The following is a 17258-nucleotide window of genomic DNA, read 5'->3' on the forward strand; positions in this document are numbered from 1 at the left end:
GTAAAGTTTTTCGCACTGGAGTGAGGAAAGTATACTCACTTTCAGTATAGTGAAAAGCGCTGTATCTAAAATTAACCTTCAACATTTTTTGTTGGACTCAAAGGAACACCCCAAACCTCTGCATCTATTCAACTTTATAAAAACATTACACATTTCCTGAAGGGATTGAGTAAATTACAGATCCTTGGTACTTAGCGCTCGTGTCAGAAACATCTTCCTGACTCCACAATGTTTGTGCCAGACTCTGGAAAATCTGAGTATCATTTTAGATGGCAGCCCATCTAATTTTTCTAAGCACTTCCAAAATATCTTTGGTGATTGTACTTTAAAAAAAAGAAAAAAGAGGGTTTCCCTGGTGGCGCAGTGGTTGAGAGTCCGCCTGCCGATGCAGGGGACACGGGTTCGTGCCCCGATCCGCCAGGATCCCACATGCCGCGGAGCGGCTGGGCCCGTGAGCCATCGCCGCTGAGCCTGCGCGTCCGGAGCCTGTGCTCCGCAACGGGAGAGGCCACAACAGTGAGAAGCCCGAGTACCGGAAAAAAAAAAAAAAAAAAAATTACACAAAAAATCAATCCGTTGGCGGTGCCCGCGTTGCTTTGTGTAACTTTGCTGTACGTTTTGGAAGCGAAAGCGTAAATAAAATGACATCAGGGCGTCGGAGTCGCTATAGTTAAAGGGCAGGGTTTAGGATTCATTCACCAACCCGAAAGCAGTTCTTAATTCTTCCGGGGCCAGGCACAGAAATAGACCAATCAGAGGAGGGCGCGGGTACTTTCGAATGTTCTTGGGTCCAATAGTTGGTGGCCTGGCTGTATAAAAGAAGGACGGCTGAGTGCTTTTCCTCGGCATTCGGGAGAACACTCGTCGTGGGGTTTTGTCATGGCTCGCACTAAGCAGACCGCTCGCAAGTCTACCGGCGGCAAGGCGCCGCGCAAGCAGCTGGCCACCAAGGCAGCCCGGAAGAGCGCACCGGCCACGGGCGGCGTGAAGAAGCCGCATCGCTACCGGCCCGGCACGGTGGCCCTGCGCGAGATCCGCCGCTACCAGAAGTCCACAGAGCTGCTGATCCGTAAGCTGCCGTTCCAGCGCCTGGTTCGCGAGATCGCGCAGGACTTCAAGACCGACCTGCGCTTCCAGAGCTCGGCCGTGATGGCGCTGCAGGAGGCGTGCGAGGCCTATCTGGTGGGGCTTTTTGAGGACACCAACCTGTGTGCTATCCACGCCAAGCGCGTCACTATCATGCCCAAGGACATCCAGCTTGCCCGTCGCATCCGTGGTGAAAGGGCGTAAACTTGTTTTTCCATTAAGTGCCAATCTAAGACCCAAAGGCTCTTTTCAGAGCCACCTACAACTTCATTTTGAAGAGCTGTACCGTGAGGAAGTAAAATTATCCCTTTAACAAGGGTGGGTTAGGGTAGAATTCTTCCCGTCCCAACTCCTTCCGCCACAGCCAGACATTCCTGGAGTTGTGAGGTGAGGGTCTAACCATATTTCCTTAACAGGTAGCCATCCAAACATAGTTTATCAAACCTTATTTAATTATGGCCCTGCTTGTAAATACTCCAGTTGATTGTATTGCTTTATCTCACATTGCTTTTGTCTCTTCTAGGGCTATGTACCATGGTATGCTATGCTGTACAATTTTTTCACAGTTCTTTGCTGTAGTTGTTACTCAAATATAGGACTTTAGCCATTTGACTCGGTGATCTTGCTTTTACGTTTTTTCGGCTTGGGGGTTCAGTACTGGGTGAAAAGTGACACATGGGATAGTGACCAAATGTGAGAAGAAAAATAACCATTTTATTGTGTAGCTTTTACACTATATTTTACAAACTATAAAATACGGAATGCTGAAAAACATGGCAGCCACCAATTCTGAAGGCTTTGCTTCAGTTTTTTCCATACCCTATTCCTAGTAGTCTGCCTACCTCTGAGATGAGAGTTGATTCACCTTGCTAAAATAATTTGCCCAACTCCCACCTAAAACAAAACCTACAAGATACACAGTAATGGGTGTTGTTGTTCACTTGGATTTATTTACATTTCAGGGTTTCAATAAAAACTTTTGGTTTACAAAATAATGTATTTTTTTTAATGACAAAGATATTTTTCTCTGTATATTGTTTTATTTTAACATTTTATTTTTTCCAGACTAGTATAAGCCTTTGCCTGGCACAGATCTTTGTTACCCGTATAAGAGGTCTGTCAGAGGCACCAATGCCCTTGGCTTAAACCAAGGTGATTTTGCCCCTCAGCTTTTGGCCCCTGCTGAAGTCCAGGTATCTTGGTTTTTCTTGTTTATTGCTGTGCTGGCTCTTATGTACACTGTTTGACTTTTTCCTTTAATATTTTATGTATCTTGGGAAAAGTGTTTTATGTACAGGGCCTGATAGGATAGCCTTTAAAAAGTAAAAGTGCCCATTGCTCTCTGAGGATCAGATAGGCAGGGGACAATGGCTGGGACCGGCTGATCCTTCCCCTTCCCAGCCAAGGAACATGGATTTGGCTTTAAGTCTTCATTTACTTGAGCCCCTCAACAGAACAACTGTGCAGTATCTAGGGAAAAAAAGGTTGACACAGTCTTACAATTCATAACCTTGTTAATTTTTCTAGGGTATACTCTGCAAGCTGGCAGCATCTGGATGCTAGCTTACCCGGGTTCGTATCCCAGCTTTACTACTTCATGTGTCATCTTAGACAAATCAATTTCTCCACCATCAGAAAAAATGGGGGTAACACTACCCACTTCGTAGGGTTGTTATTAGAATAATATGCATCAAGTTTGGGACACATAGCATCATATAAATGCATTAATTTTCCTGAACTGTGCATCATTTTCTCTCATACTCTAGGATTTTTCGAAATTTGAAATAAAGACAAACTTTAGCTTCTAAATTTCCTTTTTACTTGGCATTACTTACTTGCATAGATTCTGCTCAGTTTAGAAATAAAATTCAGACATTTTAAAATCAAACGTGGAAGAAAATCAAATTTGTGAAAGAAAATTTACTGAACACTTTGAGCAGGGGGATGGTGCCAGCATTTTAATATCATTGCATTAAGCATCTATTATTTTATATTAGGGGAGTGACTAAGGTCAGGCTGAAGACAAAAGGGGGTGTTTAATGTACAGATTGTATCTTTTAAATGGCTGCTGCAAGGTCTTCAGTAAGAAAGGGTTTTTCTTACCCAGGCCCACAGAGTGATGTTACACCACAGGTTGAAGTTTACAGCTAATGCTGTTGGAGTCTAGAATGAGTTTTGGTTTGTTATAAAGTCTCTCAAAGGAAAGGAGGAGGAAGTCAAGGTCAGGGTAAATCTTTCAGACTTAAAAATTTAGTAGTAGCCTTTCCAGTTGTCCCACTAGAAGTGAGTTACTGCTCAATGAGTGTTTTCAAGAGATTTAACACAATAGTGGGAAACTGGTAAGGAGATTTGAACAGCACCCCAGGCTTGGCTGCAGGAAAGCTAGAAGCCTGAGATTGTCAGTGCACCTTGGGAGAGGGCCCAAAGGAACATATTTGGACCCACCATGTTTAACATGTCGTATGAAAGACAAAACAATGCTTTGATACTTTGTGCTTTATTAGATGCTGTGATTTAAAAAAAAACAATCCTCATGAGTAAATGCATATTTGTGTGATTGATACTGTGTTAGGAGTAAAGATGAGACCTCAGGGCAATATCTCAAGTCCAGGAAGATTCTTTAAGAAATAATACCAACCGAAAACAAGTCACGTTTATATAGGACTTCATGGGCCAATCTCTGTTCCAATGCTTTGCTTACAATAGCTAAATTAAATCTTCACTAGAGTTCCATCAGTGTTATCATTACCCAGTTTTACAGATAAAGAAAACAAAGGCAAGGTTAAAGGTCACACAGCTGTAGGGAAGGAAAAATAATTTTCCCTCTGTGAGACCCCTGAAATAAAATACAGATTAACAAGAGAAAAACAAAACAGAAGCCCTCATGTATATGTGGGAGATACCCAGGGAAAAATGAGTAACTCCTCAAGGTGGCTTAAAATTCAGACTTAAACACCATCTTAATAGGGAAGAGGGGTTGGGGGGTGGTGTGTATATAGGCCTCTTAGGGGAGAGTAAATAATTTTTAGGAAAGATGATTGGGCCCTTAGAAGAATAGATGGGAGAGGTATGACAGGATAAAATAAAATTATGTTTAAGGCAGGACAAGAAAATTTCTAAACATAAAATTTTCTCTCTGCTTATTTGGGCCCCTACCCCTCTTTAGTGTGCAATGTGCACATTACAGATTGACCAGACTTCCTTAGAAGACACAGGAATGCCTGCTTCGTTGAAAAGAGCAATTTTCTCCTGGTTCCAGCCAGGTAACTCCTTAGGGGATAACATTCCTTTCTCAGTCCTGTAAGGGATTGTGATGCCCCACTACTCACGAAGGTCTGGACTATGTAGATTCAATATGTAACTTTGCTATATGATTCTTTGTCTCAAAAACTTATATAACTGTGCTTTGACCTCTGACAAGCAGAACAGTCCTCAGAGTGTTCTGAAAGACTGTCTCCCAGGTTATAATCCTCAGGTTGGCTCTAATAAAATCCTCTATTTCTTTCTTAGATTGACAATTAATTTTTGTGGACAATAGTTTGTGCCAAGGTTTGTCTGGGTGTGGTGTCAATTTTTAGTGTCCTTTCCTCAGAAAAGTGTCACTCTTCCCTAGTTAATGAAACTCCTTGGGAAGGGATTTATGACAATTGAGTTCCTTTTGGAGGATCTGTCTTTAGGCAGATAATGGGAGTTCAGAGAAATCTTCCCTCTGCATTTGCTGTTCTGCTACAGCTCAAAATAATCAACATACCTATAAGGGAGGGAAAATAACTTTCCTTCTACCCTTCTAAGTTCTTGGCTGAGAACCGCTGTATAAAAGGTAGATTAACAAGAGAAAAGCAAACAGAAGCTTAATAACATGTATACCTCACGTAGGCTTGAGAAATACCTAGAAAAACTGAGTAAACTCCCAATATTGACCCAAGCCACCACCTTAAATACCATCTTCAGCTAAGAAGTGGGTGGGAGCCAGTTATGAGAGGTTACCAGGAAAAGGAACAACGAGGGTAAGGTTGTTATACAGAATTAATTCTAGTGCCTCCTCATTGATGAGATTCTCTAGTGATTTAGTCATCCTTCTCTTCCTGGTACAGAGAAAAAGACACAATTTAAAATTCCCTTTATAAATGTAAATGTCCCTTACAAAAGAGTAAATTCTACTCTGTTTTTAGAAATGTTTTTGTGTATGGTGTTTTTAAAAAAATCATCAACTCAAAAATACTCCTTCTGCCAAAGAAGCATATGGGAGCGGGGGAATGGGGAGTCATATTCTGCTACCCTTAGCAACTAACAATCACTTCCTCCTGAATGAGAAAGTACAGTATTTGCCATAAAGTACTGTATAAGCCTCCACTAGAATTCTCAGCCGAAGAAATAAACAGCCTCAGATGCAGAGCAAAGGGAGCAAAACAATCCAGAGTTTAAAAGTGAACCTCTTTACTAGCTTCTCTCTCCCACATAGTCATTGGATCACTGCCGAGAGGGGCGGAGCCAAAGGGGCGCTGTCAGTGCCTCTTCCCGCCTGCGCTTTCAGTTCTCAACGAGGTCCGACTCTAGCTTATAATTACTCTTGACCAAGCAGTAACCTGTTGCATCCTGTACGTTTGCGGTAATTTAGACAATCATGTCTGGACGCGGCAAAGGCGGCAAGGGTCTGGGTAAGGGAGGTGCTAAGCGCCACCGCAAGGTTCTGCGCGACAACATCCAGGGCATCACCAAGCCAGCTATCCGTCGCCTGGCCCGGCGTGGCGGTGTGAAGCGCATCTCCGGCCTCATCTACGAAGAGACCCGCGGGGTGTTGAAGGTATTCCTGGAGAACGTGATCCGGGACGCCGTCACCTACACCGAGCACGCCAAGCGCAAGACTGTCACCGCCATGGACGTGGTCTACGCGCTCAAGCGCCAGGGACGCACTCTCTATGGCTTCGGGGGCTAAAGTCTCATTCTATACATTTTTTTTTTTAAGGCCCTTTTCAGGGCCGCCCACCTCCGCTCAGGAAGAGCTGTACGCGACTTCCGTGTTCAAAACCTATCTGTTGGGAAAAAAGTGGTTCTGTTTTAAGGCTAACGTGGCCTTATCTACGGGCCAAACTGTTCGCTTTCACTGCCGGTGTCCATCAGCCAATCTTTGGGTACCTGCTAAGAGTAGGGGTACCTCTGCCTAATCAGGCTGCAAGGGCTTGCTTGTGGGTGGGGCTAACACTGGACTAAGGAAAGCTAATGAGAGGGGTCTGGAAGTCCCGGTAACCTCAATGAAGGACTTATGGCCCGGCGTCCCCGGCTTTTTCTAGTGGGAGGGATCCTGCCTACCCCACATCGTCTGTAAAAGGAGCGACAACTGCCAGCCGGAGTTTCGTCGAGGAGGCGGTTTCTTTCTTGGGAAGCGGGCATTACTGAGTCGCCGCCGATCTTGTTTTTGGTCCTGGGAGGGTTCAGTAAATATTTGTACAAATTGCCAGAACCTGCGAGGGTGCCGCTTCGCTCACGAGAAGTCAGAAGCCGGATCAATTAAAATGCATTGCGAGCAAGACGCCAGCTGGTAGTTCCTAGTGTATTTGCCTTTAGCAAAGTCAGGAAAGATCTGCCTTCTGTGATCTCTCCATTCCTAGCACCTCCCCGTCCTCCGCTGGGTCGCGCCCCAGACCTTGGCCTCAGGTACCTCTAGAGTTTGAGCCAGGCATCATGCTGAGTGTCGTGACCCCCCGTAAAGCCAGTGATCTCGGGTTTAACAATGCCTCGGTATTGCTGATTTTCATCCTCAGGCTGGGGGCCCTCCCTAAGCCTCTAGCTAAGCAGAGTTTGTAAATTCCCATTTACTAGACTAAGGGAGTCTGTTCTGAACACCTAGGCCTCTGTCAGGGCCTTTGAGGTTGTAAGGGAGAAGCTCCCTCCTTTGTGGTTAGTGGCTCTCTTGCACCTTCACCTTCCTTCCAGCTCATCTCTTTCCTCTGTCTGCAGTAAACTGTATTTTTTTTTAATGAAACTTTCAAACATGACTATGTTATTATAAAAGGTTTTTTAAAGTATGTCCTCAAATTGATAAACCAGCTAACAATAATCAGCATCTTTGATTTAATGTTTGAAAAGCGTGTACTGATGGCTGCTTTAGAAAACACTTTGCTGCCTCGTTACTCTGCTAATGTCTCTCTCTTGACACCTGACTAGGTGGTTGGGAAAGCGAGATTCTAAAGTTCAGGTGAGAGGTCTGGACTAGATAAAAATTTGGGGACTCATCAACATACAAACGGTGAGACTGGATGAGATCACTAAGAACTTAAACGTGGTTTAATGCAGCACATTGTTTATAATGGTAAAAGAGTGGAAACAATGTAAATTGTCATGAGAAGGGACCAGATAAAATATAATCTATATCCATAAAATGGTGTTTTGGTTCAGGCTGCTATAATAAAAGCACCATAGACTGTGTGCTTAAACAACAAACATTTCTCACAGTTCTGGAGACTGAAGTCCAAGATCAAGGCACTGGATAGATTCAGACAGATCTGGTGTCTGATGACCCATTTCCTGCTTCATAGACTGCTGTCTTCCCTTGTGTCCTTTCATGGCAGAGTTGAATGAATGCATGCGTGAATTTTCTACACAAGCATTCAGGCCCTCTCCCACCCCCCTAGCCCACCAGAGGGCTGCCATAATTGATCCCCCATCTACAATTCCTTGACTTGGCACTGTCTGAATCAGTCAGCATGCCAGGTTTTCTCTGGCTCTTAGGAATGTTGCAGGAGTGGCAAATCAGGCAGCATTATCTTTGCTCTGAACAAGGACTTCATGACTGTTAGGCCTGAGGAAGGCTCACAGGTTTTTCACTCAGGTAGTGGGTGTGACTAAAATGAGTGTGATACTATCTACACGGCTTATGAACTAAAAAAAACAGGCCAGCCATAACAGAAGCTGGTCTATGGAGCAACCACACCTCCCTCCAGTGCAGGAAAACTATCCACACACTTCATTACATATGCTCTGAATGGAGGACAGGAAATTCTAATTTGCTTACTGGTGTACCCCAATGCCTACAACAGTATCAGGCACATTACATGAAATCAATACATATCTCCTGACAGACACCAGGACACCAGCTAAGGAAAACATAAAGTGACCACTATCCCAACCAGGCCCATTTTTGCTCCTCTGGTCATCTAGAATGCAGCCTTGAACTCTCCCCATTGACAGTTTAAATTAAGCCAGGCTCTGTACTTTTATCATTCCCCCCAAAATCTTGGAGGACAGTTATCAGGTGGGAAATGGGACCAAAAAAGCTAGGAGAATTATTGACTGAAACTAACACACCGAGGCTGAAATCAGCCTTCTATAAAAATGATACAAAAAGGAACCCAATGACAGAGGCATCTGTGAATATCTTTTTAGATGAGGATAAGCTGTTTTCCTTTTAGCCAACTTCAAGTGAATTCACATCCTTTCTCCAGCTGAGTTCTAAAGTCTGATATGCTACTGGAATATATAATTGGACTAGGGACATTCTTGCTTAAAACCTCCTGTGGCTATAATGACAGACTAGACCAAGCAGGCCATACTTTCAACTTTAGCAAGAGAAACTCTTCACAGACCAACAGTGCCTACCCTACAAACAATCTCCTGCTACCCTGCCTGGTGATTATATATGTGTGTATATATATATGTATATATATACATATATATATATATATACACACACACATACATATACATATATGTAAAACAGCTTTATTGAGATATAACTTACATACCATAAAATTCACCCACTTTAAGTGTACAACTCAATGAATTTTAGTATATTTACCTAGTTGTACAACCAATCACTACAATCTATTTAATTTTAGAACATTTCCATCACCCTAATTTCCATTCCTCTGTGAAGTAAGGAAAAAAGTACAGCTAACTGCTGAGGGCTGTGTTGACACCGAAAGAGAAGGAAGTGCGTTTTCTTCGTAAACGAGATTTTAATTTCGCCTGAATTCAATGCCCTGGGTTTGCTGGCAGTCTGAATTTTTTTTTTTTTTTTTTCCTGCGGCACGGGGGCCTCTCACTGCCGCGGCCCCTCCGGTTGCGGAGCACAGGCTCCGGACGCGCAGGCCCAGCGGCCATGGCTCACGGGCCCAGCCGCTCCGCGGCACGTGGGATCCTCTCGGACCGGGGCACGAACCCGTGTCCCCTACATCGGCAGGTAGACTCTCAACCACTGCGCCACCAGGGAAGCCCTAGAGATTATTTTTTTAATATAGACAAATCATCCTATTAGAGGCGGTAATTTCAGTACTGTTCTCAGGACATGACTGAGAGCCATTCAGATGTCTCGTCGGAGTCTATTTCATAACCCGTAAAAACACAAATTAAAAAAATTCTCTAAACAAGGGCTTTGGCGTTTCTCGCCCGATTTCCCATCCCCCAAATTTGGGTCGCCGCGGGGAACCACATGAGATCATCAGTTCTGATTGGTTGAAATCCATGAATGGGGCTTGCTGATTGGGCAGTGCTTCTCTTTGTTCCTGCTAAACCGATTCAAGTTTCTCGCCATACTTGGTTCTTTCCCACTTTTCTTTAGTAAGTTGAGTATCACCTTTACCCCCTACCTGTGTCCAGTGAATGGAGGCGAGAGTGGGAGTTACATGGATATATAGACATTAATCTCCGCAATGTTTTCTGACTCAGTAGTTTTCATTTTAACCACACCATTGAGCTGCAGACTCCTGTGCCTTGGCTAATGGTTACAGCTTTCTTTTATGAGTAGTTGGGTGGCCCTGAAAAGGGCCTTTGGTTGAGAAATGCTAATTCTTGATGGCGAAATCGGAAAGCTTAATTAACCGCCGAAGCCGTAGAGAGTGCGTCCCTGGCGCTTAAGCGCATAGACCACGTCCATGGCGGTGACAGTCTTGCGCTTAGCGTGCTCGGTGTAGGTGACGGCGTCCCGGATCACGTTCTCCAGGAACACTTTCAGCACCCCGCGGGTCTCTTCGTAGATGAGGCCGGAGATGCGCTTCACACCGCCACGCCGGGCCAGACGGCGGATGGCGGGTTTGGTGATGCCCTGGATGTTGTCGCGCAGAACCTTGCGGTGGCGCTTAGCGCCTCCCTTACCCAGACCCTTGCCGCCTTTGCCGCGTCCAGACATGGTCTCGAGAGAAGCAAACCAACAGCAACTGACAAAGAAAGGGAGAGCGGATCCTTATATACCTACCACCTCTCCCCCGCCCAACTCCCCCAAAGAGAGAATGGAAAGCGCGCAAACCGGAAGTGTGACGCCAACAGTCCCCTCCCTTAATCCCGCCTCCAAGCCCCGGGAACTCACGCGGAAGGACGGGAAGGGCGGGGCGGGTGGGGCAGGTGGGAAGCGGTCAGTTTGACCAATAGTCTTTGCTTCCTTGACTGGGCTACTGTTTTAACTACAGTACTTGGAGGAATTAGGCTTAAGAGGAAACATGATTCCAAATATCCTAAGTAGAAGGCGAAAATGTATTATCAATAAATTTTGATAATTGTAAAAATATCAAGATCAAAGTTAGAAACGTAAAAATGTTTATACTCACACTATTCCTGTGTTTCACAACTAATACAAGGACATGTTTTTAAAATGCTCTGCAAATGCCAATCATTTCGCGTGCCTCTGAAACTCTGGCTCTTTACTAAGGTAAGAGAAAACAGTACTATTTACATAAACTTATAAAGGGTCAGTGTGTTCGCATACGCAGTGGATATTTAGACAAAAGTTATCCATAATCCGACAAGTGTTGATGCATGTCTATTCATTCCCAAGCAGATGCAAAGTTATACTGAACAACTTGAGTTGGAAAGTTAGTTTCTTACAGCCCTTACTTGAAAACGTGGGTGGCTCTGAAAAGAGCCTTTGGTTGAAATTTCAGAGAAAAGCTGTAATTATGCCCGCTCCCCGCGGATCCGGCGGGCTAACTGGATGTCCTTGGGCATGATGGTAACACGCTTAGCGTGGATGGCACACAGATTGGTGTCCTCGAAAAGCCCCACCAGATAGGCTTCGCATGCCTCCTGCAGTGCCATCACCGCCGAACTCTGGAAGCGCAGGTCGGTCTTGAAGTCCTGGGCAATCTCACGCACAAGGCGCTGAAAAGGTAGTTTACGGATAAGAAGCTCCGTGGACTTTTGGTAGCGGCGGATCTCGCGCAAGGCCACCGTGCCGGGTCGGTAGCGGTGGGGTTTTTTCACGCCGCCGGTGGCCGGCGCACTCTTGCGAGCCGCCTTGGTGGCCAGCTGCTTGCGAGGCGCTTTGCCGCCAGTGGACTTACGAGCAGTTTGCTTAGTGCGAGCCATGACAAGTTACAGATACACAGACGTACCGAATATTAGCGCAAAAACATCGCCCACCAGTTTGCAAGTATTTATAGTACCTAAGGTGAAGTGATTGGGCGAGAAAAATGTTTAAATATTACGTAACAAGCTCTGATTGGTCTACATTTAAACTTTCCAGAAACTGTGCAGTTTCGTTGGCCACTACGTTATATCCTCGGCTCTTTTCAAATTGTTTTTGTGTTCTTTTCCGCCCACGATTTTCATGAGAATGCAATGCCTTGAGCGTTACCTTTTCGAAAAAACAGACCTTAACTTCATTGGTACTGTAGTGCTGTGTATTTATTTAGGTTCTGGAGGGGAGGGGAGAGTGAGAGAATATTGCCCTCATGTATTCTACATTCCCTGCTCGATAACCCGATAACGGATTATAAATTTCCAAAACCATTTCACAAAAAAAGAAATCCCTCTGTAACGCTTAAACTGAGAAACTTCTTTGAAACCTACAAGATGTAAATTCAAGCATAGTAAAATCAAACTGGCGTTTCCAGAAATATTTCCTGTAACAAGGTACTTCTTTGTTAAGTGTTGTTTATGCTCTGACTTTACACTTGGAACTTCCTGAAACTTAAGTTTTCTAAAGTTTAGAATACATTTAGCCAGGTACAACGCCGGACACACAATCACGCCATGCACAACGTCTCAGAGTTTACCTATGAGGAGCAGGCGAGGGACTAGGGCCTATGAATGGATTACGGACCAAAACGAGGACAGCTTAATATTGCCAACGACTGTTCCTATATGTCACGTAAAATAGTCGACTTTAAGAACACCGAATGAGGACCTTTTAGACGAAGAGGCGGTAACCCAGATTCTACCTTCTCATTGGCTAAGTTTATTATACTGGATAGCCATTAAGAAAGGAGATCTAGCATGCTTCATTTGCATGGAGCGTTTCTGTTGCATTTGAAGCAGTTTAACCCATTAGACACGGGAGGTACAAATTATTTAAACAAGAAAATTCTGCATGCATATTTTCTCTTTTAAAAGCTTTGTTTGATTAGAAGCCACGTTTATTACTCTAAGAAAAGTTTATGTCTTTCCAGAAGTTTTCACTTACGAAAACTTCACCTTGGAGAAAGATTGTATACCTGTGTTATAAATGACTATCCTTCTAACTAAGACTCATAGTTCCAACTGTCCTTTTTCAAATTCTTAGAAATTACGTAATGCATTTTGTAAATACAGACTCTCAAGAAAGCAAGTAACAAAGGGTGGTAAAGAAGCTGGCCGAATCGTGCCCTTCTATGTAACCCTTACATTATTGGCCACAAGCCGGAAACAAGCTCTTATGTTGTTTGAGGGCTACCAGGGAAGCTCCGGTTACTGAGGCCTGTGCGGACTTGTTTGAAAACTGCAGTCGCGCGCGCGGGAATGACTCGTCACTGCATTCTCCCTGCTGCTAGGCGATACCAGGGCAGAATTGTGAGGGGATATTATCCAGAACGGGGCTGTGAGAGGGGCATTTTATTCTCTTAGTAGTTGGCCTGATTCGCAGTCTGAAGTCGTTTTAGCATTGTTGACGCTTGTACAACCAAAAACAAGTTAAAGCGAGACTGCTCTAAAATGTTATCCCCGGGCTGTGCTTTCACACTAAAGCAACGTATCCCCCACCCTCGCCCCGACACCCACACGCACACACTTCCCCGCGTGCAATGCCTTTCCGGGAACAGTTTAGTCCACCCAGTGCTTACTTGATAGTTCTCTTGTGCTAGGTTTTGAGCTTGGGATATGTTGTGAGGGTGAAAAGGGGTCAAAAGTTCGTTAAGTGCATTAAACTGTAGAAGCAAGTTGCAATTACAGAAATTGTTTGCGTGCTGTTTTCCACCTGTGCAGCTTGTTAATTGCGGTGTTAGCCAGTTCTTTTGCTTTCTACTATTCTTTGTCCCAAATAGATGCACGCTGGTTCAGACCAGGGGCACCGGCGTCTCGGGTCTACCACACATCACTCAGCGCTGCCAGGAAAGGCAATGGCATCGATGAAAACTTGTCCCAAACCTGCAGACCAGGCCTACATCCCCTCGCTTTCTGCTGTCCCTCCCCACTCACTCAAGACACAACGTTTTGCATTTATTGCAGATTAGAAACAAATGTCCTTTTGACATTGCTTCCTAGAGGCGAGGTTTCACGTGAAACTCCTTGGATTCTTACGTGATTGCCTTCTTTACAGCTCTTTCTCACCCCACCTCCCCCTAGGATAAAACCCTTCTTTTTTAAAGAGAAGTAGCACCCTCTGATGGTAATGGGCGGCAGAGCCGTACCCTTTCCTGCCTAGTATTTCTGTCTCCATTAGGCGACCAGCGGGGGGGATGGGGGAGGAGGGGGGCAGGGTGCTGTCTGGGTGCCTCAGTGCAAGCGGCAGGGAAGAAAGCCTATAGGCCCCAGCGGCCGGCATTGGCCTTCGGAGACCCGGAGGGGCGCGCAGGGGGCGCTAGGGTGCCGGGGGCGGGCGCCAGCGCGCACCAATCACAGCGCAGCCTCGCCCTATAAATACCGCGCGCTCGAGCCTCTCGAGTTTTACTGCCTTGTCAGATCCTAGTAGTTTTCCTAGTTCTTTTTTGCTTCCGTCATGTCCGAGACCGCACCGCCCGTCCCAGCTGCTTCCACTCCCCCCGAGAAACCTTCAGCTGGCAGGAAGGCGAAGAAGCCCGCAAAGGCCGCAGCAGCTGCCAAGAAGAAACCCGCGGGTCCTTCAGTCTCGGAGCTGATTGTGCAGGCCGTTTCTTCTTCTAAGGAGCGCAGCGGCGTGTCTTTGGCTGCGCTCAAGAAGGCGCTGGCGGCCGCCGGCTACGACGTGGAGAAGAACAACAGCCGCATCAAGCTAGGCCTTAGGAGCCTGGTGAGCAAAGGCACTCTGGTGCAGACTAAGGGCACCGGCGCCTCGGGCTCTTTCAAGTTCAACAAGAAAGTAGCCTCGGTGGATAGCAAGCCCAGCGCCACAAAGGTAGCAGCGAAAGCGAAGGTAACAAGTTCTTCTAAGAAGCCCAAGAAGGCCACCGGGGCGGCTGCTGGTAAAAAAGGTGTCAAGACTCCGAAGAAGGCTAAAAAGCCTGCGGCGACAAAGAAGTCCTCCAAGAGTCCTAAGAAGTCCAGGGTTGTAAAGCCTAAGAAAATAGGTAAGAGTCCTGCTAAAGCCAAGGCTGTGAAACCCAAAGCGGCCAAAGCAAAGGTGACCAAGCCAAAGACTGCTGCCAAGCCCAAGAAGGCAGCACCGAAGAAAAAGTAAAAGTTCTGGTTGGAAGCTGCTTCCAATAACCCAACGGCTCTTTTAAGAGCCACCTACTTATTTCAGGGAAAGAGCTTTAAGTACACAAGCTCTCCGTCTTACAAGTTTCATAAATTTTAGCCCCATGCAAATGCAGTGTGTTTAAGCCAGTTGTTGCTTCACGTCAGAATTCTTTTGAGATGAAATTCTCGCTGTGGGATTTGTAAATTGATTCCTGAGGAAGCTGGTGTTTTGGTTTTCTTGTTTTGTTTCGTTTTGATTTTGGTCTCCCAAGTGATTTAAGCTTCAACGCTCAGGATCTATTTCCCTAGTCCCATTTTAACCAGAAGCTTACATCTCTACCTGTACGTTAGAAATACCTGGGGGAGCTTTATTGAACCGATCCTGAAGTCCCACACCCCAAACATTCGTCCTCAGTGGTAACTGCCTGTAGCTGCGATTGAACCTGTGGCTGAGGCTGGGTCCGTGTACTATGTGCTCGTTTGTCAACTCAACATTTCCTTGGCGTTCTCTGCGAGACCAAAGTGGGGACATTATGTTCTTGGGCAATATTGCTAAATCGGCTTTTTCCAAAATTGGGTGGCCCTGAAAAATGCTTTTGAGATGTGGCTCAAGAGCTGTCTGACCTTGGGAATGACGGTGATCCTCTGGCTTACATGGCACTCAGATTGGTGTCCTTGAGTTTACCAGGTAGGCTTCACACGCCTCCTGCAGCGACATCACAGTCGAGCTCTGACCTTGCAGATCGTTCATGCTCGGCGACTTACCCTGGGTCCAGTTGCAGGTTGTCAGCTAGTCCCGGTTTCTCTTTATAGAAACAGAACTGCCCTGATTGGATAATATTTGAAACTCCCACTCTGCGCCTAACTAGATCTTATTTCTCTGCCTGCAGGGTTTTCAACCCTGGTGCGCTGCACCACGTTAAATACTCGGGGACACTTTCATAGAATTGCCCCTTTAAGCTTTTGAAACTTTAATTCTGGGATTCATTTTAATAACGTCTTTTTTCACATCCGAGAAAAAAAAAGTACCATATGTTGAGCCAGGTTTACTCACTTTTACTTAGCGAAGCTCAATTAGTTGTAACACTTTTACATATGTGCATACAAATTCGTTAATAGTCAATTGTTTTATGTTTTGTCTTTTTCCCCCCATTGTTTTGCATGGCTCCTTGCATCCCCTTAATGTCTGCCTTACTGTCACTTCACATCCCTACTCCCCTTCCCCAAACAGGTATGTAGCTATTCATGTTTTCCTTTGAATTCAGTCTTTTACAAACACTTATCCGTAAACATGCATGATTGTTTTCTTTTTCTGGTAGTGTTTTATTATTATTTACAAAATGGCGATATATACGCTTCTCTGCTTTTCTCTTAACCTTAAAAGAAATCCTTTCAAGTCAAATCTTTTTTTTTAATGTCCTGCATGTGGAGTAGAATAATTTATCCATCCATTTCATATTGATAAGTATTGACGTCTCTATTTACAACTGCTGAGCATAGGGCAATAAACAATAGAATTCCAAAGCTGAAATTGCTAGATTAGTTAGAGTGTATTTTAAATTTCAGTAGGCCCTGACATAGCCTGAACATGGCTCCCCCTCCTGCATTCCAACCATCAGGGTGTGATCTCATTAATTTCTGCCAGTCTAAAGGGGGTAAAATTATTTCACATTGTCACTTTGATTTGCATTACCATGACCACCAGTGTATCCTTTCTTTAGGTTTATTGGCCATTTGAATAAGCTTTTCAGAGAATTTCCATTTATATCTCTGCTAATTTTTCATTAGGCAGTTTGTCTTTTTCCTGCCCAATTGTGTTTTTTATATGATAGAAAAATGAACCGTACAGTTATCACCTGTGTTGCAGATAGTTTTCTACTCTTGGCTTTTATCTCTATATTTCCTTTGTTTATGGTATATTTTCCATTTATATGTATTATATAAAATTTATGAGATATATATAACATTTTAAAATTAGACATTTTAATCACAAATGTATCTTTTATAGCTTCTAGATTTCCACTCTTGGTTTAGAAACTGAATCCCACCCCTCCATTATTTATTCACCTCCTAGCTTTTCTTCTACAAATTTTTGCTTCTTAAAAAATGTTTAGTTTCTAATCCATCTAGAATTTGTTTTATGTAGTTTAAGATAGAATCCAAGTTTACATCCTTCCAGATGGATGGCCAGTTGTTTTCGCACCATTTGTTAAATAATACATTCACTTCTCATACTGAACTGAAATATATCATTTTTGTTATTTATTAAATTCTTATATAATGAGATCTATTTCTGTATTCTCATTCTTTTCTACTGTTCTCTCTGTATGAGTCATGTGTCCTTCTCAATTTTATTCCTAATTAATTTATTTCCTTGTTTCTATTGTGAATGGAATACTCATTTCCTATTTTTAGGCCTTACTGCTAGGAAGGAAGAAATGTATTGATATGTTGTATCCAGCAAACTTACTGATTTCTATAATTCTACTTCCTTTACTCCTTAAACTAAGAGCCCCTTGAGTTTTTCCTAGTCATTAGCAAAATAATTTTAACTATTTCTGTTTTCCTTAAATGTGAATACCAAGCATTTCATTTTCTTTTTGGATAGCATT

The 17258-nt window shown here is 44.2% G+C and overlaps 5 protein-coding genes across 5 annotated transcripts; 3 read left to right on the forward strand and 2 right to left on the reverse strand.

Annotated features, from left to right (window-relative positions):
• Positions 1-879: 879 nt before the first annotated feature.
• Positions 880-1290, forward strand: H3C2 (H3 clustered histone 2). The gene has a single exon (XM_065885279.1). The coding sequence runs from the start codon at positions 880-882 to the stop codon at positions 1288-1290; it is 411 nt and encodes a 136-aa protein (XP_065741351.1).
• Positions 1291-5708: 4418 nt separating this feature from the next.
• Positions 5709-6025, forward strand: H4C2 (H4 clustered histone 2). The gene has a single exon (XM_065885500.1). It carries the CDS (start codon positions 5711-5713, stop codon positions 6020-6022), a length of 312 nt encoding a protein of 103 aa, XP_065741572.1. The 5' UTR covers positions 5709-5710; the 3' UTR covers positions 6023-6025.
• Positions 6026-9866: 3841 nt separating this feature from the next.
• H4C1 (H4 clustered histone 1) lies at positions 9867-10250 on the reverse strand. The gene has a single exon (XM_065886233.1). It carries the CDS (start codon positions 10208-10210, stop codon positions 9899-9901), a length of 312 nt encoding a protein of 103 aa, XP_065742305.1. The 5' UTR covers positions 10211-10250; the 3' UTR covers positions 9867-9898.
• Positions 10251-10971: 721 nt separating this feature from the next.
• On the reverse strand, positions 10972-11382 carry H3C1 (H3 clustered histone 1). The gene has a single exon (XM_065885759.1). It carries the CDS (start codon positions 11380-11382, stop codon positions 10972-10974), a length of 411 nt encoding a protein of 136 aa, XP_065741831.1.
• A 2605-nt stretch (positions 11383-13987) lies between these two features.
• H1-1 (H1.1 linker histone, cluster member) lies at positions 13988-14644 on the forward strand. Its single transcript, XM_065885336.1, has one exon. It carries the CDS (start codon positions 13988-13990, stop codon positions 14642-14644), a length of 657 nt encoding a protein of 218 aa, XP_065741408.1.
• Positions 14645-17258: the final 2614 nt, after the last annotated feature.

The sequence above is a fragment of the Phocoena phocoena genome, chromosome 10, assembly GCF_963924675.1.
Source record: "Phocoena phocoena chromosome 10, mPhoPho1.1, whole genome shotgun sequence".
NCBI classification, from domain to species: Eukaryota; Metazoa; Chordata; class Mammalia; order Artiodactyla; family Phocoenidae; genus Phocoena; species Phocoena phocoena.